The sequence below is a fragment of the Labrus bergylta genome, chromosome 17 (assembly GCF_963930695.1).
Source record: "Labrus bergylta chromosome 17, fLabBer1.1, whole genome shotgun sequence".
NCBI classification, from domain to species: Eukaryota; Metazoa; Chordata; class Actinopteri; order Labriformes; family Labridae; genus Labrus; species Labrus bergylta.
In genome coordinates, this window is record NC_089211.1 from 6,134,751 (window position 1) to 6,160,808 (window position 26,058).

Sequence of the window (26,058 nt, forward strand, 5' to 3'; positions counted from 1 at the left end):
ACACAAGCTACTGACTGTCTCTCTCCGCCTGTCTCACTCACTGAAACCTGAGGTCCAGAGCTTTTAGCAGTGTCTTCACAATGTGCTGCAAAAACATGAAGTCTGAGGAAAACCAAAGAGAGGCCGATTATACACTTAGTATCTGGCTTTATATAAAAATGGCTGGGAATCTTCGTAGAAAACAAGTTTCTCTTGTTTCATTTCACATGAATTAATAAGTCATTAATTCATAAAATCAGAGCCTGTCGAGGGTCGTATCCTCGTAGAAGCAGGTTTTATTCTCAGAGGTCTGTTTTCTGCTGCTGCTGCTGCTGTCCACTCACAGATCAATAAAGTTCATTGCATTGTCGCTTGAAATGTAAAAGTTAAACAGTCATAACATTAAGAAACATATAATATAAAAAAGATCATTTACTTAAAGTATTTATAATCCTGTGGTGGCTCTAAAGGTCCTTTAGTCTCCAGACACACAGAGCTAATCTCATCATCTGGATCTCCTGGCATTTCATCATCAGACCCCCTTAAATGCCCCCCCCCCCCCTCTTATTGGTTTATATCTACACACACACACAGCCTGACCGGGCTATGAAAGATATAGCTAGAGGCTAACTGTGTTAGCCTTGCTGGTATAGGACTGCTATAATATATACCAGCAGCGACAGATATGGCGCTAACTGTGTTAGCATCATTTTGCTACGTTGTTATGGGCAACATAGACCGTAAGAGTTGGACATTGGTGCTAACGTTGTTAGCCAGTTTGGTGGATCGTAGAGACAAAGAGCAAGGAGTGATGTTGATTTTCTTTTGTACTGGCCCCACAGGCCTTCAAACCCGTTTTCCTGTTTGTAGTTGTCGATCTTTGGTTGCCAAAATGAAAACATGCCTACGACAGAATCACTTTTCAGTACAACATCACGCCCTCTCCTGAGATGTTTCTTAAATAAATGACTGATACATTTTAAAATGCAGATCTACAAACACACTTTCTAGCAGCACATGACCCAGCAGTCTGTTTGTCTCTGTAAATGAAGACTCTGTATTATAGTCCATCCTGGTACTCAATTGGTCTTCTGTCCTAATGCGTTCATTTTAACAATTAATCAATTCATTGTTTAAATATTTACATCACACATCAGAGCACACTTATTCACCAGAAAGCAGCAAATTAAGTCTGTGATGCAAAAAAATAAATCCTGGGGAAACACCAAAGTTTAAAGAAAGAGTAATCATAGCTGAAGCTCTGTTCTCTGTCCATGGTGCTGAAGTGAGCACTACAGTAGACTAAATGAAACTGGTTTCCACTGCTCTGTATGTTGCACATAACAGGCAAAAATGAGACAGCGAGAGAGAGAGAGAGAGAGTGGCACATCTCATGTCACGCTGCTGTACGTTAGGTTTCATTAAAACATGCCAAAGCATTTGAAAGAAGACTAAAGGTTTTGGCACGAGAGCTACAGACGGAGGTAAGAAATATACAATGACACCATGTGAATGTAACATCTTTAAAGCTTTGTGTGTTAACATTGTTATAGTCAGAGGGTACAAAAAATATATTTAGATTCATCTTTAAACTTTTCTGCCCCCAAATAAAATCTAAAGATTGGTGGTGAAAAACAAACTGATAATCAATAAATGAATTTGTGACCGTGTGGGAGGATGGAGGAGGATCGGAATGATTTAGGTGTCATAGGGCACAAGGTCACCAGTCAAATTCAAATGCTTGACATTGTTTAAATGTGTGTGGGTGCACCCCACCTCCCCCCCCTTCAATCAGAACAGGCCTCAGAGGTCATTTGGTCAGAGTTCAACACTGAGCAGTGACAGAGGCTGTGTGTGGGCAGATATGAACAGTTTTTTTTATTACAGCCACATTTGCACTATGAAATTCACTTTTCCTGGACAACTAAAGATGATTATTGAACTAGTGATTTAATTGGCTGAATCGAGTCTTTGAATTTACAGCTCCCTCCCCCTTCTGGGAGAATGAGAAAGGTCCAGGGTAAAGTCCATTTCTCATGGCGGACATCTTTGTTTAAGGCAAGCCCGGACCCAAATGAACCAACAGCTATTGACAAAGCCTCAGCCGGCCATAATGAGCTGTTAGTTAGAGCAGTAAACGTGTCACATTAACACACAGAGGGTGATTAGAGCAGGGTTAGGGAGGCGGGAGGAAGGAAGGGAGGGAGGTCGAGAGTGTGAAATAGTGACAGATCTGTGGCGTCTAAAGTTTAGCAGGCTGAGTCGACCACTAACAGGCTCCCTACTTTCTTTCCTCCATCTACCCTGCCCCCCCCCCAACCCCCCTTCCCCTCTCTTCCTGTGTTTGAGCTTAAATGAGAGGTGAAGGTAAATCAATGTGGGGGACTATGTTAGAGGATGAGAGCCGGATCAGACTGGCTACAGAGAGAGGGAGCCAGGAAGAAGAAAAGAGAAACAATAGAAAGAAAGAAAGAATAAGAGCCAGGGAGGGATGCTGTGTCTTATGGAGAAAAAAAAAATCTATACAAGGAAAAAAAAATGAGCAGTATTTGCTCAACACCCACTTCATACATGTGAAACAATGCACAACTAACTAGCAGATTTCACACTGGCTCTGTGGCTGGCTATTGTACTACCACAAGTATGTTCCTCGTTTACTTGAATGTTAGCAGGTTGATGAAACAGTCGTTTGGAAATAAGCACCACAAAAGATGATAAAGAACTAGTTTATAGCACCCCTACATTGGGAGGACATGCCTATTTAATTCCAACCAGCTCATTTTTTTATGTGAAGGAGACCTACCTCCCAGAGTTTTTCAAGCCATGGTTAAAGCCTGGCTCAGACTACCATCTCTGCTGGGATATTTCTGTTACGTTCTCCCTCATCTGAGTCAGTGGCAAAAAAAAATCAACACTTTAAGTGGATGTACTATGAGTGGGCGCATCGGCTCCCCCTGGAGTAAATAACATCAACGCCAGTCTCTTTTGCAACTACCAGCAGAAGACATTACAGGAGCACTTCCAAATCTTCGGATTTGTTGAATCTGATCCGAGCAGTGTGTTTCCTATTTTCCACCATCTGCTCAACCTTGTTCAATTTTCTACAACACAGAGTAAAACTCAATTTCCAATCAGCTCTCATTAATGTTTAAAAATGCCATCGTTCACGGTGAACGGGCCTCAGAGGGGACTCCAGGTATTCTGACATTTACCGAGAGAATTATTGTCCAGAGACACAGATGAACGGTTAGTCTCTTTTATCCTGTCCAACAGCATCCTCCCTTCCCTCTGTCATCATCTGTCCTTCCGTCCTTCCCTTCCACGCATCCATCCTTAAGCTCGATCTCCCCCTCCATTTTCCCTACATTTCCCCCCTCACCATATGAAAACATCAATCTATACCCTGCTGTATGGACTATAGTACCCTCCCTCTCCCTGGGACAGCTCTCATTCATCACACACAGCTTCGTATGCCAACAACACCAATCCATCTTTCAATTTCATAACAGGGAGAGGAGAGATGGAGAGTGGAGGGAGAAAAACAACGGACTAAATGAGAAGTGGAAAAAAGACTGAGAGAAAGGAAGAGAAGAAGAAAACAGAGGAAGAGGGCGGGAATGAAAGCAAAACGTGAGAAAGATATAGAGGAGAAGTCATAAAAGCTGTCCTCTACCGCTTGCTTTTTTACACTCTTTAAACATGGGCTCGAGCTTTTTATTAGGCAATAACATGTTTTAGAGGGTCCAGTCACTCGATAAGGTCAGCTAAAGGAGCCAACTGCTCTGTGGAGTTCAGGTAAGTTTTTAAAGGAGCTTGCTCCTCCGGTCGGTGAGGGGAGATTTTGTAGCCATGTGAAATATGACTGCTCTTAGGCAAGGGGTGCAGGACTACTCCCTGAAAGCAGACTGTGTGGAATTAATTGTTGAGAAGAGCCTAGGGTTGTATTCATAGCAATGCAATTAAAATGTCCCTCTAGTGTTCATCATGCAAGAGCATTTTACCCTGAGATAAATTATCCACAAATACCTCCTCCTACACACTGAAATGTACCGGGTGATTCAAACCTGTGTGTGACCTTTGTGCCTTTATTGTAGAGATAGGACAGTGGATAGAGTCAGGAATCAGGGAGAGAGAGAGAGAGAGTGGGGAATGACATGCGGGAAAGGAGCCACAGGTCGGATTTGAACCAGGGCCGTCCGCTTGGAGGGACAGCTTCAGTACATGAAGCTGGCATTCTCTGCATCAAAAGATTGTCTACCCAGTCTTTGGCTACTGGACGTGAAGACAGTTTGAAATGTGAAAGACCTTGAGACATTTGGTTTAGTCAATGAAGTGGAAGAAATATTACAAATTATTCATAATAGCCACCTCAGATCAATGATTTCAAAAGATGGAGGCCAACTTAAGTGGATCAATTGAATTTGTAGTTTATTCAGCTGTTTACATAGGCTTCTGTGTGCGCGTGTGTGTGTGTGTGTGTGTGTGTGTGTGTGTGTGTGTGTGTGTGTGTTAGTTTCCAGTCCACACAGGTGAACTGACCCCTGTGTGTGTGTCCGACTAAGCACCCTCACACTCTGAAGCCTATCAGTGAGAATACAGGCACTGTCGCTGGGCGGATGCCCCCCTGAGGCAGCCAATCAGAGCTTGGGGTCAGTGGGACGGAAGAGCAGCTCTGCTTAGTGCGGGTTTGATGCCCACCAAGGTCCAACGCTGCAGGCACAGCGTGGCACAGGCTGGGCTCAGTAAGAGAGAGAGAGTGTGTGTGTGTGTGTGTGTGTGTGTGTGTGTGTGTGTGTGTGTGTGTGTGTGGAGAACGTGTATCTTAGGGTGTGGAAGTTACTGCCAAGCTCCTTAAGGTGTCAAGCTTGGTGGGTGAAAATCAATCGCATCTCTCTCCCCTCACCTTTAATCCAACACTGAACTTTCTACTTTGTCAGTTTGTTTTATAGTTCAGAGTTTGAAAACCTTGAATTGGGATGAAATCAAGAACCAGTAACCATTTCTGTCAGAAGTTAAGAGGCCATCAATAGTGTTTTACTGTTGTAACGCCACATAAAAAACACTACTATAACAAATACAACAGTAAACATGACACACAGGACTGTTCAATGGAAATATTTTACTGGGAACCTTTAAGGCCAGTATCTAATTTCACGGGCATCCAGCCAATATTTGTAGAGCTATTTTACTCACAGCACAAACTGTGTTCAAAGACTTCAGTAGGATTCTGCCCATGGTGGACCATGGAGACCAATCATCTAAAAGTTGGTTATACATCACAGTGATGGACACACTCACACCATCATGTCTTATACCACCCTACACCTGTGGCCAATAAAGACATTTGGGGGATTCTTTCTGGACAATCCACGATAATTACTGTTTGGGGGAAAGAGGTCAATCAACAGGAGCTGGAGTCAGCAGTTATAAATTGAAAAAATAAAGAAGGTGATGAAGGGGTTTCTGTGTCTGGCAATGGTGACAACAAACATCTAAACTGTGCATGGAAACAAAGTTTATAGAAAACGAGAAAATAACTCAGTACTGCAGATCTCTACCGAGTGTCACCGAGTGGATTTAGATGAAGAACAGCATCCTACAAACTAACCTCCAAACACCCTTCATGGAAGAGTTACAATTCACCAAAATGGTCTCTCAGAGCTCCCTTAAATCCAAGATGGTTGCAACCAAGGCAGAAATAATAATCTATTCATTTAGTGTTGAGCATTATTTCAGAGGATCAAAACTCCTTGGACTAAAGAAAATGAATTCACTGCAACCACAACATATGTGCACAAAACATCCTGCCTGTTGGACAAAATCAAACATGTTTTTCAAGAGCTGATTATTTAGGTGGCTTATGAGCAAGCTATGTTGCTTCTTTGCATACAAGTGTAAGGTGTTGGGAGGGATAAGGGATAATGCCCGACAAGGTGTCCATTATCAAGAATTAATGGATGACTTGGAGGCCTGTGGTTGCCTCAGGGAAGTCCATTAATTCTCCATTATGGACACCTCGAAAGAATATTATCCCGTTTATACCATGGTCACTTGACAAAGAAAACAATCATAAGATCATCCATCAAGTTTTGCCAAGAGTTTTGCCGTCAGAATATAAAGTTTTAAACAAACAACAACTTGTTTCCCTGGCAACACCTGAGGGTTTGCCTAATAGCCGAAACAATCATTACAATCCCAAGAGGGTCTTTTGCAATGAAAACCTGGTTCACGACTCCAGTGGACTCCAGATAGATACGACGTAGCAACAGGAGATAAAGTAGTCCTCGTACAGAGTGTAAATGCTGCATGAAGATAAACGTGTTAGTTCTGCACAGTACTTACATGTGTGTCTGGCCAGTGAGTAGTTGGACGATCCTCCACTCGTTAGACCAAAGCCCTCAGGAGCCTGTCCCCCGGCTCGAGCCCGCACAGATCCCTTTGGTGGTTCAATCTCAGCGCCGAACTCAGCCCCGATGACCCCCAGGAGCACGATGGCGGTTGCCTGTTTACGGCGCTCCTCGTACGAGTTTGAGATCTTCTTGGCGTTTGGTGGAAGGTTGGACAGACAGCCTGGAGACCCAGAGAAAGAAAATGAACATTAATGTCTTGTTGGGAGACCATTGATTTCCCAGTGTTTATCCTACTCTTTAGACATCAAGTTGAACACTAGTGAGATGTTAACAGCTTGATTTGAAGACGACCTTAAACCTTACACTGTCACCTTGCTGTACCTGAGATTTAACTCCATTGATAAAAACAGTAATTGTAAGTAAGTAAAGTTTATTTATATGGAACCTTTCAAGAACAGATGTCCCAAAGTGTTTCACAATAAAGGATTGAGTAGAGACATTACAAACAGACAGTTACACAAAATAAAAATAAAAACTAAGGCGAGTCTGAATAGATGAGTCTTTAGCTGATTTTTAAAAGTGCCCACAGAGTGCACAGATCTAATTTCCTAAATTTAGGTGTCACAACCTCAAAGGCACAGTCTCCTTTTTCACAGTCCTCCAACCAGCAGACCCTGGTCAGAGGACCTCAGGGACCTGCTGGTGTTATTTGGCCTCAGTAGCTTGGTGATGTAAGCCGGAGCTTCACCACACACAGCTCTTAACACAATAAGAACTGAAACTGGATTCTGAAACTGATGGGGAGCCAGTGTAAAGACATGAGACCGTCCAGGTGATTTGTCCCAGAACACAGGTGTTGCTTTTTCCATCCCTTCATCAAGCCGTTGGTTTATTTGTGTTACTGTGTGCGTTTGGTGTTTGAAAGTGTTAGTTTGGATCCAAAAGAATATCTGGGAACACAGAGGTACACAAACACCAAACCGATCCAGGAAGGGGTCTACAAGCTACTGCGGTTTTACTGTGAGGTAAAATGACATGTTTGTCAATGGCAGCTTTAAAGCGAGTAATTTAACATCTGTTTCTGGGATCCAACCGAGTGTCTTAGTCTTCCACTTCCAAAAAACTTTTTCTTAGCTTTTGTTCATTTGGACCCCAAAATATGTACAACAACATGAGGCCCAGGTCTGAAAGTACTGGCATCACACTTTATTACATTCATTCTTTATCTCGAAAGGATTCAAAGAAAATGTTGGTCAATTTAGTTCCTTCCTTTGACACTTGACGTTTCAGCTGAAAAGAGAAAGTGTGGGGGATATTTCTTTTTTCATCTCTTTCTTTACCTCCTTTCTTTGTAAGCAGTGGTTGAAAACGCAGCAGGCCTGAGAGTCTCCTGTGAGCCGATAACAACTGAACAGGCACACTTCTATTGTCCCCGTATTAACCATTACTTACACACACACGCGCGCTCTCTCTCACACACGCAGGCACACGTCTCATTGTCCTGCTGAAAGCCTTTAGTCACAGTGCAATCACACACACACACACACACACACACACACACACACACACACACACACACACACACACACACACACACACACACACACACACACACACACACACACACACACACACACACACACACACACACACACACACACACACACACACACACACACACACACACACACACACACACACACACACACACACACACACACACACACACACACACCTCTGCAAGGATTTTGGACACGTGCAACTGGAGACCCTTTTGTTATGTGTGTGAGTGTGTGTGTGTGTAAGCGTGGGCGTGCCCTCTTTTGTGTGTTGTGTGTAACACAGTGGGAAGCTTCTGCAGCCCTGAGAGCAATACATGAGTGTGTGCGTGACCAATAAGTGTGTGTGTCTGTATGAGTATCACAGTAGGAGATGAGAGCTCCTTACACACCTTTGATCAAAGGCCCAATAAGGACTACATAAAAAGTGTGTGTGTGCGTGTGTGCACGTGTGTGTGTGAGAGAGAGAGTGTAACATTTGAACAGACACAATCACCTCCCACTGCTTCCACCCTCTAATTTCTATTTCTTATTTTCTCTCTCTCTGGATGAGTGAGCATAGCATTATTATGGATTTGTATCGCAGGGGACCTCGCCCCCCTTGCACACATGCACACACATATACACACACATATACACACACACACAGTCTGCGAGGTGTCGGGGTGAGCGGGCACACTGTGTGTGATGAATAGAAAGACTCAGTCACTGCTGTGTTTACTTCCTGTTGAACTTCATGCTGCTGTATCTTCACGTGCGTCAGATTCTATATTGTTACATTTTCCTTAAAGACGGGGAGGATGACTTTAACTGGAACTATCAAGGGAGACGATAAAAAACTGCTTCAATAAAGTCAAAGATGCAAAATGATATCAGCCTCTTGTTGCTATTGGAGATTAAAGCCTTTAAATTAAATATCAGCCCAGACCATAAATTAAAATGTTCTGCCAATTGGACAACAAAAAGAAGCAGGCCAAATATATTCATAGCATGTTTCCATAATGTTAAACTTAATATGTTTTCCTATTTTCCATAGTGATTTTGTACAGTTTGAGAGTATTTGAAGTCACCATCTGACTGTGGGTTATCAGAATCAGAGCATAATGGTGAATCATATTATTTCCACTACAGAAGAGAAGTAATCAAATATGCATGCTGAGTGGACAAACATATACACTTATGGATAATGTGCAAATCAACATTTCACATATCAGGAAAAATCTGTTATCATGCACCCAAAAAAATGCAAGACCACCTCCTCAGACTACAGACGGATATACTACCATCTAATCAGGTATATGATTGATGCCATATTGTGTTTATTTAAAAGGCAGAGAGAGTATGATGACATTGATTGCTATTTAGATCTCATCTGTAAATAACAGTCACTTCATGTTCAATTGAATAGCTATGTACTCCAAACAGTTGAAGAGAGAGTTCTTCTGGCCAGATGTTTAACGATGGAAAAGCATCTGTATTTCCAAGACATATAAATAATCTGCAAAACTTTTATTTTTTTTATTAATGCCTATAGAACTAATTTAAATGTCCTGTTTGTATACTGGTCTGTTAATTTCATCCTCCACCATTCAGCAATTTGTTCTTAACTTCATCTAAACTGTCTGATCGGATTCTGTGTGAATTTATTAGTTTGAAATTATAAATATGGACTGAAATAATTCACTTCTCCTGCTATAATTATAATTCAGCTGTTAGTTATGCATCAATCCAGGTAAGTCTAAACAAAAGTGTTTTACAATGCCTCCAAATGTAACTGACGTGAGACCTGAAATGACAGCTGAATGAGTTTGAAGAAGTTTCAGGATATAACTCAACATTTACAGCTTTTCACACTTGATACTTTTTATTCATACGTTATGAAGTGATGGCAGGAAACATTACAAAAACCGGAGCCAAAGCAGAAGTTTCTACAATGCTTTCATGTCTACAGAATAAATAAATGTATGTTAAAAAACATTTTTATATATTCTGTCCACTGTGCGTTTGTTTCAGTCCATTTCTCAGACCCCGAGCCGGAGCCCCCTCCCCCTATATTTCCATACTACTATATCTGGGTGCTTTTTATAATGAGATTGCTTAAGGCCAGCTGTCATTTGGAAGAAGGCCCAGCGGCCGGCTCTGATAAATGGATTATAGATGGCATCCATCCTCGGGCCAGGCTGGGCCAGTAGATAACAGAATTAGAGATAGACTCCCAACTAGAATCACTAAAAAGTTCAGATTTACAGAGAAAGAGAAAGTAAAGGCAGGGAGGAGGAAGAGCTGCAAGTTTCAAAGACAAACCAAGACTTTGAGTGATCTGTAGACTTTGTTTTTATAGACAGGAGTGGACAAAACACTCAGTGTGCATCCTCATAGTCCCTTCTTAACTAAAGGATGGATGATGAGGGACGTATCCTACTCACAGAGGATCAGCTGTTAAACTTTCTGACACCTGATGAGATCGTCAACCCTCACTGTACTGTCACTGTCACAAGAGAAAAAAGGAAGTCACTGCTCTGGAAACAGTTTCAAACATGTTTCCTCTAAATGCACAAAGATTACTCACTCACTATCAGGCCTGCACGATATGAGATAAATGCACACATACTAATGCAATGTGACATTAAGTTGTTCTATATTGCAATAACGATAAAAGATGTGAGAAATAAATATTAAAGAGGGCATATTACCCCTTGCTCACAGTTTTAATGGACAGCCCCTGTTTTTGTTTTCTTAATACCCAATAGATCCACTGAATGCAAAGAGTCTAGTCCTTCCATGATTGGCTGAAAAACTGCTCCATACAACAAACTATATTTACCAGAAGAGATCTCTTAAGACACTAGAGTTAACATACTTTTAAAGTTAGACAAAATGTAGAATGGAGATGATTTGTTAGTCTGATAAAGAACTTAAGACCTCAGTTTAAATCCCACTGGTTGGACTGGTTATTCTCATATTTGGGACCACTGTAATTATGGGTCAAGCAAGCATGAATCCAATGCAATGAGAGCCTGTTATGACTTCTTTGTTAAAGCTGACGTGTTTATCTCTGTTGGAATAGACGAGGCTGTCAGGCTGCTCAGAATGCTTTGACTTCCATCTGAGCATCTTTTCCATTTGGTTTAATCAAGCAGGTGTTTCCAAGTTACAGACTTCTTGTGCTCGCACATTCAAAAACGTCTCCTACTCGGCTGTTAGTCTCTGTTGGACATGATGGTATAAATGTGGTTAAATGGTGGATTCAATTTGTTCTGCTTCTGCTGTAACAGACTTTTGATAACCTTTACGGTGGACAGAACTTTGGAAACAATTCTGAAACACTTCCAGAAAACGGAGAAACTTTTCTCAGGGCAGATCTTCTTACTTTCATAAGGGCATACTGTGCAGCCATGTTGACATTTTACTTGCGTCTGAGGAGAACTTTAAAGTGCTTAAATCAAGCTGAAGTTCCCCCAGACCTAAAGCAAGACAGGATTCATTTCATCAGTTCTTCAGCCGTGGAAAGTTTAGGGTCCTAGAAAACTTTCAGATGAACCACCATCATTTGACGACTTGAGGTTTTTCTGGTCAGGTAGCATCACTTTCTGCCCGTGCGTACCTGCTCTCTGGATGCACTGATTGATTTTTGAAGCCTATCGATCGGCTTCCTTCACAACCGGCAGATCTATTATAATGACATTGTATCTAAATCCTATTTGTTGGCCAAGCGGCCCCCAAACATAACCCAATAAACTAAAGAGGGGGATGGACGAGCTCCCCTCACCGCCGCTTGGCTAAATCTTCATAAAAACCACGGACGGATCAGAATAAAAAGGCTTTCTGGCTGAAATGACATTATCAATAAAGGAAGGAATCTATTTAAAAAAGGGCAGGATGGTGTAATGCAGCAACCTGTGGAGTCCATGCGATCACGGGAAAAATATGAAATATGACGAACACTAACAACTCATTTAGGCCGGAGAACACTCTAAAAAATATAACTTTAACCTTTAAAAGGTTGAACCATGCTCTTCAAAAATGCAATGCCAAGATTTATAAATTATATAAATACATTTTGTCATATTTGAATGCTTGTAATAGGTCTTCTGATCATTTATGTTTTCCTCCTGTCACATGATAGAAGTGTTTTAAATGTCAGAACACTGACAAGATAATAAAAACTGAAGGATGCAGGTTGAGAAAAAACAATAGGTAAATTGGAAATGTTTGAAAAGTTAAAAAGAAAAGGAGCACATAAAAAGTAAAATGGGAGAGAGATTAATGGAGACAGTGAGGAGGGAAGGCCTGAGGAAACAAGGAAGGATGAGAAGGAAAGAAAGGCTGAATAATAAATAAGAGAGTCAGTAGAGTTTGGATGAAGTATGCCAGACATCAGTGAAAAAGGACAAAAAGGGTAAGGAGGTGTAACGGAAGACAAACACTAAAGAAAAGGAGATATGAAAAGACTGAAGAGCTGATTTCTTTGTTTGAAGACCAGTAATCAATACAGTGTAAAGACACAAAACACACACACAACCACCCACTTACCCACCCATACACACATGAAGACACACACACAGACACACACACACACGCTGATCAGCGTAAGCTCTCCCTATCAATTAACTTCAAGTTCAAAACAAGCTGCTGTCATCCAGATAATAAAAGCTGCTGATTTATCATCAATATTTGATTCAGTTAGAATTAAATCACAAACGTTTCTAATGTTACACTAACATGTGTTGTTTTTTTTGTGAATTTATAAAGACCAGAAAACTGTCTTCACCGTCGAAACCACCATTTTCTCCACGTTTTATAAATGCTACACTTAAAGGAAGGGTTAGTAATTTTCAAAAACTAGCATGATTTTGAAAGTAGCATTCCCTCAGTGCCCTGTATACCGTCTGAGGGGTGTCTTGGCCAGGACTCCCTTTTAAAAGAGATTTTGTATTAAAATGTGAATATTCCAGGTAAAATAAAGGTTAACTCAAAACATACATAAACAGAATAAATAAATAAAAACGATGTAAATAAACCTTAGGCACACTTTGTTTTTGATCAATATGTTAATATCTTGTTTTTAGTCACCCTGCTGAGGAGATCAAACCAACAACCTTCCCACCACATCTGGAGCTTTAGCCCCACCATCTTCCCATGATGCACCCTGATTCTGCTACCATTGGTAATCAATGGGAGACTGGTAAAACCTGATCGCCAGGGACTGAGGGAGGGGATCAATACCAGCAGGAAACTGATGTGAGAACCAAAGAGGGAGGGAGGGCGAGAAAAAGTGAACGACAGACGGTGAAATACTGAGAGAGGAAAAGTTTAGTCAAAAAAAGGTTTCAAAATGAAACCGGATAAAACACTGAAATTTAACCCGAAAGACGAGCCTCTCTGGACTGACAAAAAGTCCAATAAAACAAAAGAGTCATAGAGCTGTGAGGGGAGGGAGGAGTCAGGGGGGAGGTGGGGGGAACACTGTCCTTACAGCAAATGTCAGGAGACAGAAAATCTGGGGAAATAATTGAAAAACACAATTAAGTTGATAGAGAAAAAAGATTTGAGTCCAGAAACGGTGGCTGCCCTTCCAACCGTCCAGAGTCCATCTGAAGGTTAAGCGTATTTTACCGTCTTAAGACACAGACAGCGGAGCTATCTGTGCTCGCTGGAAACAATGCTTCAATTAGAGGTGGAATGGGGGGTGGAGAGAGAGGACAGGGGGGTTCAGGGGGCGTCTGCATGAGATACAACAAACAAACTGGACACAAGTTTGTAAGAGATGGAGAACAGACAAAACCATTTTAGGGATTAGGGATGGCATTAATGCTGACCACCCATCAGTTTTTAGATTGATTATGCTTTGTCATTACAGATATGAGTTTCAGACAGCTTGCACAATTCACTTTGATAATAAAGGTATTCCCTGATTTACTAAACAAACAAGACAAAATCTTCCCACCCATCACATCCTCACAATAAATGAAATGATAGGCCCAGAAAAAGCTGTAGCCTCAATTATAGAAAAATGAAGCCTATGCAGATGTGCAAAAAAAACTGCTGTTCCTCAATTGTCCACTTGGGGCTGGCTGCAGAAACACCAGAAGCCCCATTAGAACCCATGTTTAAATGCCCATTTTGACATCAATAATAAAAATGTTTAAGCTCAAATCTTCATTGGATCACACCGGGGGATGATTTCTTTTGTAACTCATATGTTTTTTTGTTTTATGAAGTCTAAGAGTTATTCTTTCATTTGCGGGGGTCGTTGTAGCTGTTTCCAAGAGGTTAAAGGCCCACCTTAGCTCCAACTCCTTGACTTTTCTAGACTGACCGCATATAAGTTAGAGACAGCATCTCCAGCATGGTGACAGACATCTGGAGCTTCTAAACTGACTCAGACCAAACCAATGGGGGATCCATACACTCTACGGTCCCAATAAGCTGTTGAATTGATTACCAATATACATGAGTATTTTTGGTGTGGTCAGTCCACATTAATCGAGTGAACTGTACAACATCAATTCAACATCCAATGTAATATACTAGTTTAAATGTGAGACCCCATCATTAAATCATTTGGTAAGTTAAACATGTAGTCCCAGAGAACAGAGTTTTTTGTATTAATCTATTTCTTAAATAAAAGGACAGTCAAACTTCTCTGGACAAAGCTTTCACTCAAATGGAATCACCAATATCAGTGGGTTTACTCTCAGAGTAAATGTTGACTCATTCCTAACATCTCATCTATTCATTCCCCTGCCTTCAAACTGGATGCAGTATAAACATGTGCTGGGGGACATATTTACAGTCACATCAGCCCCTCTCACACATGATAATTCAGTTCTCCTGCAGGAAGGCACAGGTTGGCCATATTGAAAGCCTGAGGTCTTTTTTCCTATTCGTACCAATGAGGTTTGTTTTGCAGTTTAATTTCAGATACAACAGCTTTTTAATATAACCCGTACTCCCGTCACTCTGCAGCTGTCAGGTTCATGCTGCTAATGGGACAGACTGAAAAATGTCTTCTGATGTTAATGACCTTAATGCAGTGACAGTGGACAACCTCCATCACACCACTTCTTTATGAAGAAGGAATTACTCTCATTAAAGACACCAGCGTTTAGATGGTCTCCAATCACACGAATCAAAGCCTGACAGAGTTAGATTTTAGCTCTCTAAAATGAAAAGCCTAAAAAAAGAAACTTAGAGTAAAAGGGGAAATTAATTATTTCATCATCAATCTGAGACATATTACAAATGTCCAAATGCTCATGTTCAAATTTGTGTTTTTAAAGTGATGACATTTTGCAGTTTGTGCTAACTTCTCTTCTTCTCTTACAGTAACTTGAACAATAAAAAACCTAAGTCAATACTCTGATGTATTACTTGAATAGAGAGGGAGGAAAAGGAGCCATTTCTCATATCAAAATGCTGAGAAGTAAAATAAAAGGACTCAGAGTTGTTTCTTTTGCTGGGTGAAGAAATAAGAAAATAAGTTTGATGACAGATTTACAGTTTGTTGTTTTGAGTCTAAAGTTTTGGATCAATTCAAGATGTCGGACAGGTAATCCTACCGGATTAGAAACAGCAGGCGGTTAAAAGACAAATTATCTGAGAACACCTGAACTCAACATTTTCCTGAACCAAATCATTGTGGACTCTAAAAGAAAAACAAAAAAGAGGGCAAAATTATTGAGTGAATCTACTGACGGTGTGAATGAAATGAATGTAGCTGCTGTGACGTCAACCTATAATATGTGGGCTGCTGTTTATTTTGGAGACAAATAAGCCGCCATCTTGTTTTTTGTTGGAGCTAAAGAGGAGTGATAGGTGAGGAGTTTGCATACAGTAAGTTCAAATCAAATCAATCAAATTGTAACAATCAATTCCAAAGGCTAATGAATTAGCTATAAAACAATACAATCCTCAATGACAGTGATTCCAACAACATGTGATTCAATTTGTGTTCACTGCTCAGGGGCGTGTCCAGACTTATTGGGGTAACTGGGGGACTAACTTGTGCAGTGATGGCCTGAAGTCTGTGTGCACACACATGAATACAGAGCATGTAGTTACCCCTTCTGTCTGCACTAATCACATTCATGTTTATGTAACACAAGATAATGGCAACATATACATCTTCTAAGCTTGATTCTTCAAAGACTCGATTGATTTAAAATCAATTAATAAAACCTCCAATCAATCAATCAGTCAGTCAGTCAGTCAGTCAGTCAGTCAGTCAGTAACCAGTAGTTTTCCTCCATCTCCATCTACATTCAGATCATAAACAGGCTGCCAGTCTGTAACAAACACACACACACTTACACAACAACACATACTAACAACACACAACCCCAAGGCCAGTCCTTTATCTTTGTGACACATTCATAAACCCTGACACACACACACACACTGCCCATCCCCCCTTCAAGTGCACATGATCACACTATCCATTCAACCATAAGACAGGTGTGTGTGTGTGTGTGTGTGTGTGTGTGTGTGTATGTGTGTAAAGGACAGACAGGCAGAGAGGATGTGGGTGTCATACTGCAATGTTAAGATTAGAGGAGAGAAGGACTTGTACAAGAGGCTAAAGTAGCCTGAGTATGAATAAATGTATTTAGTCTTGTTGTTGTGCGCATTCTGTCACGACCACACAATGGTTTATTTGGTCTACCTTTAGACCAGCTTCTAACCCAAAAGACATCTATACTATAACTAACTGTCTTATAATGCCCTAACATATATACCATTAAATATTATGAACTTTGTCAACTTTTACTAATACATCTTATCCATTCCACACCTTATAATATCATAGTTGACCTATTATAAACATATAGCAGAAAACACTGAACTGCATTATATTAGAGTAGACTATACTGTACACAAATGTCCTTCACTACTATCTGTGTTCCTGCTCTTTTTGTTTAAGAGTAACCAGAAATACATTCCTGTACATTAATGACGTTCGGACAATATCTTCACTGGTCAGTCTGTAACACAATAATATTCTCATACACCAGCTGGGTCCCTCGCTGTGTAGAACAGAAGAGACACAATCATCAGAAACAATCAGGGCGTTCACAGTTTGAGCTCGGACCATTTATCTCTTCATAAGCTCAATCAGTTCTGAGGAGAAATGTGATCTGACCCAAACAACCTCCAGGCTCTGATATTAGATTAGCAGGGGAGGCTAGCGTTTCAGCTAACCAAATCACAAAGGGGCTAATGACACCAAGAGGTGAGGGTCAGCCTGACCTCTGGTCTCTGACCTCTATCTCTGATGCTTTGGACCCTTCATAAGGAAAATAGTTCACTTTTCCCTACTATAAACAAACAGGATGAGGAACTGATGTCCAAAAAAAAGAATAAAACTTCTGCAATTGTCATTCATATTCTACAAGAAATCAGCTGATAATGCCTGCAGGGTTCTAAATCCTGGAGGAGAGAAAATGATTGCCAGCAAAGAGGAAATATGAGTGTGTGTGTGTTTGTGTGTGTGTGTGTGTGTGTGATTGTGCATATGTCAGTGTGTGAGGGAGGGGGTGATGGTGTTGTGTCCGGCAGGGACCTTTGCCCTCCCTGGGGTCACCCCCTCCATCAGAGTCAGAGATGAGATAGTCTCTCAATCTTCTCTCCAGAGTGGAACCACATTATTGTTCCTCGTAGATATGAACAGGTTTTACATTTGGCTGCAGCAGTTTTGTGGTAAATTGAAGAAAAATTCAGTTACCATTATCCTGAACAATGGTCCAAAAGACAAGAGAATAAATTAAACATAACATAAAAGGGCCAGAAGATATTAAACTAATAATAAAATAAGAACAGATGACTCGAGCTAAGGCTTGGATTTGGGGAGATGGAACCAGAGGATATGTGACTATTTCACACAAGGTGACCTCAAGTGAAGCTAAAGCGGAGCTAAAAACTGCAGTACCTACAGTGTCCACTTGAGGCAGACTGCAAGAGCCAAGAAATCCTAGGTACCATATATAAATGTCACATTTTTGAACATGATTACAGCCAACTCAAAAAAAACACTTATTGGGTCAATGGCTCTTTTCTTAATTGTTGAGATGGCTGCATTTTTTTTAGAACTCCTAAATCCTTTTTGATTTCATTAAGCCTAGGAGTGTTTCATAAATGTGCAAATTTAGGGGCATAGTTGAGTGAAATGGCAGATGACGATTACCCTTTTATTTTCTCTGATCAAGTATTGGTTATTTTTCAGTATGGCAAGGCAGCAAAACAATGACATGATTTCCAATCAGGTATACGTTGTGATGCAGCAGTGTCATTCAAAACTAGTGGACTATTATTCTTAAATTTGTTTAAAATGAATGATATACCAAACCCTGAGTTTTTCCGACATAAACCTCAAGTCCAAATAAATCGAGTCTTATTACTAATAAATAGAATGTTTTTAGTTTTTCTGATTCTGAGCAATTGTCCATTTATGTTTTGCAGAATAACGACTTGTATTGTTTTTATTTGTATTCACTTTTTTGTTTTGATACTTAGGAAACACATATTACTTACAAATGCCATGCCAAGAGAGATTCAATTAACCAAATATAGTGTGTGTGTGTGTGTGTGTGTGTGTGTGTGTGTGTGTGTCTGTCTGTAGGTGTATAAGGACGACGGGGCTGTGGATCTTAATGACATCCCCTGACACTGCTAGGGTAATAATTATAGCACACACAGGTTTACGTGTGTGTGTGTGTGTGTGTGTGTGTGTGTGTGTGTGTGTGTGTGTGTGTGTGTGTGTGTGTGTGTGTGTGTGTGTGTGTGTGTGTGTGTGTGTGTGTGTGTGTGTGTGTGTGTGTGAGCTCTGGTTTGGGAGGTTTTGCAGCTGTGGCACCGAGCAACAACTGTTGTCACCTGCACATCCTGAACTCTGTATTTTTGTGTGTGTGCTGTTTGTGTGCGCGTTGTGTGTGTGTGTGTGTGTGTGTGTGTGTGTGTGTGTGTGTGTGTGACAGGGGACACAGGAGACTGAGGTGATGAGTCTATCGCTGTGGTAACAGCCTGCGGCCAAGTGATTCTGTTGCTGTCAACATCTCTGTCGTTTTCCTTTGTCTCCTCCTCTGATCTCCTCCTCTCCTCTCCTCCTGACCATGTTCCTCCCCTCATCCTTTTCTTTCCAATGGCCTTTATGCCTTCTTTTCTTCTATCCTCAATTTCTACCTTTTCCTTGTTCTTCCTTACTGTAGAGAGGAGGAATGACTACCTATTACTCTTCAAACGTACATATGGTACATCAGATAAGTGTTGCACAATGAGCGTCATGTCAAGCTGCAAGTTGATTTCGTAAAATAAATTCCCCTTTGAAATAATGTAAGAATTTTCTTCTTTTTGTTTTTTTTAAACCTATATTGTTCTATGGCAGGTTCCCAAAGCCTGAGGTGAAGTCTTGTTCAGCTTTTCAGATGTTCCGTTGAAAATTTGTCATTTCCTTGTTAATACGTTGTTCTTATATGAGCGTTGAAATGGGGCACTTTCCCGCCAAACAGCAAAAAACGTAAATTATCATAAAACTCCTTATTTATCTGATACTGGTGTCAGTAAAAACCCTAATTTCTTGATCTTGGCCTTAAAGAGCTGCTGTCTCTTTAAGGCCATCCTCCCCACTTTCTCCTGATTGGCCAGCTCTCTGGAAGGGGCAGAACGCTGCAGGGCTGCCAGGGGAGGGGGGCTGCTCTCCAGTGCTGGGAGAAGAGAGCCTTTGTAAGAGGTTTCAACAGCTTACGCAGAGGCTTGAAGCCGTCTCGTGGAGTTCTTGGTTTCATATTGGGGAAATATTGTGTGATTTGCAGGGACAAGCCGCTGAGCGCCCTCTACAGACGTATCCTGGGATTTCACCAACATATGTTTACCTCATGAGCTGAAACTTTGCACTCATTTAGTTTGGGCATCCAGCATTGTAACACTATATGTGATTTTTAAAATGGGGATCAGCAGAATAGGTCAACTTGAAGTGCTCTGTATGGGTCGTGCTTGCTGGAAGTCTCCGACATTTTAGGTGAACAAATAAAACCACTAACTATTATCTAGATCAATTTCAATTATATCTGTAATTTTATGCATTTCTCTCAGATCAGGGCTTCATTAAGGAGTGTTGCATAGAGTCTTTCAGGTTGTCTCTGAGCCAAATTATTTAGACAAAGGCGTTCACGCTACTGCCATAATATTACATCTGTGCTTCAGTTGACTACAGATAAGCTTCATGCACGTCATCTTTTCTTAACACCACAAGGCAGTGATATAAAGAGTGAGGGCAGAAAAGTTTGAAAACTACACTACAGCTGAAATCATTCAGACTGTGCTCCGCTCTGTGTTTGAGGCATCCGCTAACAGATTTAATACTGCAGAGACTGAATGTGAAGAACAAGAAAAAAGAAACTGCTGTCAATAGGAGAAAAATGAGCCGTGAGAAATGATAAATTGTCAGACACATGTGTGATATTGACCGGTCTGAGAGGAGGATGGAGGGAGGACAGACAGAGACAGCAGGATGGTGTAAGAGCCATATCTGAGGTATTTTCTTTTAAAGTACCGGTATGTCATTTTTAATTCATTAGTCCAATTTATTTTAGAGTCATTCTGTTTTATTTTTTGCTGGTCTTTGGATGTATTGTATTTAAAGAAATGATGTTGTAAAGCTGCCATATGAGAAGAAAAGTGGCAAAGATTTTAGGCATACAGCTGGTGGAAATGAAAAAACGGAGGGAAACACATCCTAAAACTGTCAAGTGTTGATTATATGTGTTCAGTTATAAATAAAAAAGTATCTCTGTCTTTATGTGTGAGTCACTAGAGTAGATCTACCTGTCTGTGTCTGTCGCTGTTAAACTTTCAGGTAAATGTGACAAAAGATAAATGGACTGGAAAACTGTGTGTGTGTGTGTGTGTGTTGTGTACACCTGTGCTGCAGGTGTCAGTCTTTTCCAAAGAGAAGTGTTTCTCACCTTCATCATGTGTCTGAATGTGAGTGTCAAAGAGAAAGCACATGTGTGCACCACCAAACACCAAACTGCTTTTAACACCGTGCAGGTCACAGTACACCGACATCACACACACAGACATACACACACACAGACATATACACACACACACACACATACACACACACACACACACACACACACAGCCACACAGAAACTATGATTAACCTACATTTAAAGTCAGCGGAACAAAACTCTGAATTCTGCTGCACATAAATGATGAATTTTGATGAATGAGTTTTTAATGTTTATTATATCAAACCAGACGAGGCTCCAGGAGACGGAGAGGAAAGCACAGACTCAGTGAGGGATGTGATACCAACATCACATACGCGTACACAAAGGTCTATGTTATCTTCTGTCAACTTTCATGTAAGAATAAAAAGTGATTCACCTGCCACATCTCAACACAAAAAAAAAAAAAAAAGAGTTCTTACCCGCTGTGATGTCATCATCCGTGACGTCCATCTCTTCAGCAGGAGCCGTTGTCTCTATTGGCTGAGCCTCAGGAGGAGGTGGGGCTGGAGTGGAGGGCTCGGTGGTCGCCCCAGCTGAGGAGAGAGATGGAAAACAGTTTGTTTTAAATATCAACAAAACACAGGGTCGTTAAGAACTGTTTGATAACAGGTCAAAGACAGTGAAGACTATCACTGCACAAACAAAGTGAGAGGGATAAAATATACCAAGAGCATACATTCTAAAATATGAAAATATATTGTATATTTGTATCTGAAATATTTCTGTAATATTGTTTACAGTCCTGAGTAGAGTGTATATTTAAGTCACCTCATCAGAGCAGGTTTCTGTGTCGGCCCAGGCTAAAAAGCTAAGGTTTATTGGGTCTTCCTGTTATCTAAAGGATTAATGGAAACACACACACCTCTATATTTAGTGTTTTCATTTAGCCTTTATCTCTCCATTGCCAATTAAGAGAGGCCTTTCATTAACAGCCGGGTTAATGAATGATGCTGTGCTAATGAATGAAGCGACTAAAGGTAACAGAGCCCGCACTGACCACGCTAATCTCTGAAACAACACACTAATTGATTAATTACAAACATAATACACACACACACACACACACACTCTCTCTCTCTTTAATCAATGTGTTTCCCTGTGCAAACCCCCCCCCCCCCCCCCCCCACCACCACCAAAAACCTTATTGAGGAATTTCTATAATTGAAAGAGGGAATGAAACAATATAAACCCTAACACAAACATCTCCCCCGAGTTCATGAGTTTGATCTGAGCACATTAATAAAAAAAAAAACCTGTAATCACACTGTGTGCAATTATATTGATTAATTTGACCTGGTTAACATTGTGCTTCATGTTCCAATTAACCTGCACACACACGCTGCTGACAGCTCGACATAATGACGCTGTACAGCTTTATATCACACACACACACAAACTGACAGAAAGGCCATTATACAGCCAGGCTGTTGATTATCAGTGTCAAGCATTAAAGTGATAAAAACTTAATTGAACTTAATTAAAACATAATTGATGCTTTACTGTGATTGGACGAGAAAGATGGACTAATGTTTACACATTAACAGAGCTCTCTCTCTCTCTCTCTCTCCCCCTCTCCCTCTCTCTCTCTCCCTAGATCACCTTTTGAAGGTCTTGGCTGTATCTCGGAATTGAAGAATTTGTACTCGGTCTTGTCTCCGTCTCAGACATGCTGAACTCCAGATTTTAAAAGAAGACCACTGACAGGTGATCATTTTCCATCATTACTGTGATTAGAAGGATAACGCCACTTTCTAAAATAACGAACAACTTCAATTAATTTGTAGTTTGATTTTTTAATCCACCAGTTATGGCCGCAACCTTCCCGGTGTTAAAGGGGTCATATTATGCTTTTTCTGGTTTTATATGCTCTTTAGTGTGTTTTCCATGTGTCCTGTGCATGTTTAGGCACATCTATTTGCAAAAATTCAAAGTCCGTTAGCTGTAGCATTAGCTGCATGTAACACTCGGTTCTAGCCCCCCTCGATAAAAATTTGTCAGTGTGACGTCTTGTCAGTGTGAGATCACTGATCTAAGCCCATTGGCTCGTTGTGGCAAGCCCAGCAGCTCATGTTGCACGCCCGTTAACTTTTGTAGCACGCCCACAATATGCCGTAGCCTGTGGTAGCACAGTAGTGCTAAGGTGCTAATGTTTTTGCTCCCCGGCCCTCGGAGCCAGAGTGGCTGAGCGACTGACCAATCACGACAGAGCCGACAGGCTGACCGATCAGATCAGACTTGGCACACGTGGGGACTCTGAACGTGGGCACTTCAGAGCCTTAGAGAGAGAGTCAGAAGCGAGCCGGTGCATGGAGCGGCAGTACATGAAAACAGACACTTTTTTCAAACTTTATCTATTGTGAACATACTTTAGTAGGTACATAGATTAAATATATGAACCCCAAAAAGGGCATAATATGGGCTCTTTAAGTGAGTTGTGTTGTTAGTGTGGGCGCACCGGGCACAGAGGCTATAGTCCTCGACCCGGGTACGAAATTGACCTCTGACTAATTCACAAAATGTCATTCCCCACACTCACTCCCTGATTCTTGACTCTACCCACTGTCCTGTCTCTCTAAGAAATTCAACAATTCCCCAAAATAAATCCTAAAAAAGACAAATCAAACACTAATGTCACAGTAACCCATTCATCCTCACTTTCACTTCATGCACTTAACCATGCTAAGAGGAATGATCCAAAGTGCTGCACACACGATATGATACAACTTTGATGAATAATAAACAGCTGTGTTCATTTGACTGATTCTGGTCTGCATGTGGTTTTTAAATAATTTCACCTCTCTTTCTATTTCAAACACACACACATAAGAACACACACTGGGCCTATAACTCAGCTGTCCTCGACGAGGGGGATGAGAAAGAGAGAGATGCAGGAGCTGAGGGAGAAAAAAAGAGGAGAGGGAGTTGGAGGAGGGGTGGAATGACAGGGGGGAGGAGGAGGAGGCGTGCTGCCCTGCTCCAAGGTCAAGCTTGTCATGTCAGCCATGACACACAGCTCCCAGCATGCCTTGTTAACCTTCCAGGATCTGGTGCTCCTCTCCTCTGTTCTGCTCTCTCTGACTCCTCTGGTTAAAAAACACACTTCAAAACCCTCTTTGTTCACAGAAGACTCGGCCATCTTGTTTTTTATTGAGCTTTGATCTAGTTTGTATTTTTAACTTTGGTTATGTTCTTCTGGCTTTTGATTTTGTTTTGATGAAGTATTATTTGGAATATGTCATGTCATGTTTTATTGGATTTACAAAGAGGCAGATCTTTCAAAAGAATACAGAACTTAACTACTCTTCACCTATTCTAACTTTTAATGTGTTTATAAAAACATCAAAAATGGAAGAATGACAAAGAGGTAGGGAGGAAGGAGGGGAAGATCCCAGTTAAATTAGAAACAAAACAAAGGTTGGGAAGTAAGAAAAGTGAAGAAGAGGAGACGAGAAAGAAATAGAAGAGGTGGGGAGGGGGAGGCTAGTAAAAGTGGAAAAAGAACAGAAGTGAAAGTGAGCAGGAGGACAAGAGGTGATAAAAGAAAGACGCACAAAGGAAAGAAAGTGATGAAAGGAAGACAGGAAAAGCAAAAGAGAGGAGCAGGAAGAGGAGGATCTTAAACAGCAGCAGGTTGATGTGATATAAAAAAAGAACCTGCATTGGGTGATCGAGGGTTTTAATAAGAGAGAGAGAGGAAATGAGGACTGCTGTTCAGTGATCAAAGAAACAGCTGCCACACACACACACACACACACACACACACACACACACACACACACACACACACACACACACACACACACACACACACACACACACACACACACACACACACACACACACACACACACACACACACACACACACACACACACACACACACACACACACACACACACACACACACACACACACACACACACACACACACACACACACACACACACACAGTTTGACCCTTCAAACGTGCGTGTTCATGCGTACGAGGACGGACAATGCTGTGGATTCTGTTTAATCAAGTGTGTGTGTGAATATGAGAGTGTGTGTGCCCCTGTCTGTCCCTCCAGGTTGTCTCTCTTTCTCCCTGACTTCCACTGCTTCCCCTCCTCGCAGCAGCTCTGGACGTCTTACACCCCAAATATTCAAGCTTCACACATCTGTTTCTTTGTTTTTCTATGCCTATGAACTGGTTTGGATTTGATCATTGCTTCCAGATGTTAGAAAGCGGTTAATATTCTAGTAGCATCAGAGGTGTCTTAGGCTGTTTTCGAAACCGCATACTGTACTACTAGTACATACTGATTTGGCCAAAATGCAGTATGCAGTATGTGAACAACTGCAAGATCTGCAGTATGCCAAAAATACCAGGATGTCATACTGATTCGGGAAAATTGTACAGTATGCATCGGACCCGTCTACCTCGCATACTGTTTCCCACAATGCAAAGTGCCAGGTCAGAGATCAAAATGCCAGAGCACAGCTGTTTGAACTCGTCGGTGGCGGTGACTGAATATCTTGCCACATTATGAACCAATAACAAATATGACACGTTCATATATTTATAAGTCTTACCACCTCAGATTTTCCTGCTTTGTAGACTGTACAGTGCATGTGCCACAGCTGCACAAGCAGCTGCAATTACAGGGTCCTTGGCTTGCTCTATTACTACAAATTATTCACAGCTGAGTAAAACCAGTTTAACCGGGGCCAAGCATACTGCAAAATAACTGACGACTGGCAGTCATACTACATACTACTGTTGAACTCAGTATGCAGTATACAGTATATACTGCATACTGATTTAGATAGTAGTATGTAGTATGCGGTTTCGAAAACAGCATCTGTCTTGATTAAAAACTTTGGACAGTGCTAAGCAGGTTGTTTCCCACTGCTCCCAGATGATATGTTATGCTTCAGGCTAACCACCATTAACTTATTTTGACTTGGTGTTGTTGCATATTTCTAAAATGATCTTTTTTACATAATCTCCTGCTGTGAGGTGCATGTGTGAACAAACAGATCTGGAGGATTCAAGGAGCAGTCCCCCTGAAATTCTCTAGAAATGTTCAGGAGGGAATATGTGAAAACAGCTACAGACGAACATATTGATGCTCTTATATGGCTTTCAGAAAGACTGCTTTTAAAAAGAGCTTTTTC

The 26,058-nt window shown here is 41.1% G+C and overlaps 1 protein-coding gene across 3 annotated transcripts in view; it reads right to left on the reverse strand.

Moving 5' to 3' along the window:
- Positions 1-26,058, reverse strand: part of LOC110000908 (WD repeat-containing protein 7) — a 93,460-nt gene that overhangs the window by 23,444 nt on the left and 43,958 nt on the right. For all 3 annotated transcript variants that reach the window (XM_020656291.3, XM_020656292.3, XM_020656290.3), the window contains 2 exons: positions 21,321-21,434; positions 6,322-6,549 (listed from right to left, as the gene is read on the reverse strand). In XM_020656291.3, coding sequence (XP_020511947.1) covers positions 6,322-6,549; positions 21,321-21,434 — 342 coding nt within the window. The remainder of the gene's footprint in view (positions 1-6,321; positions 6,550-21,320; positions 21,435-26,058) is intronic.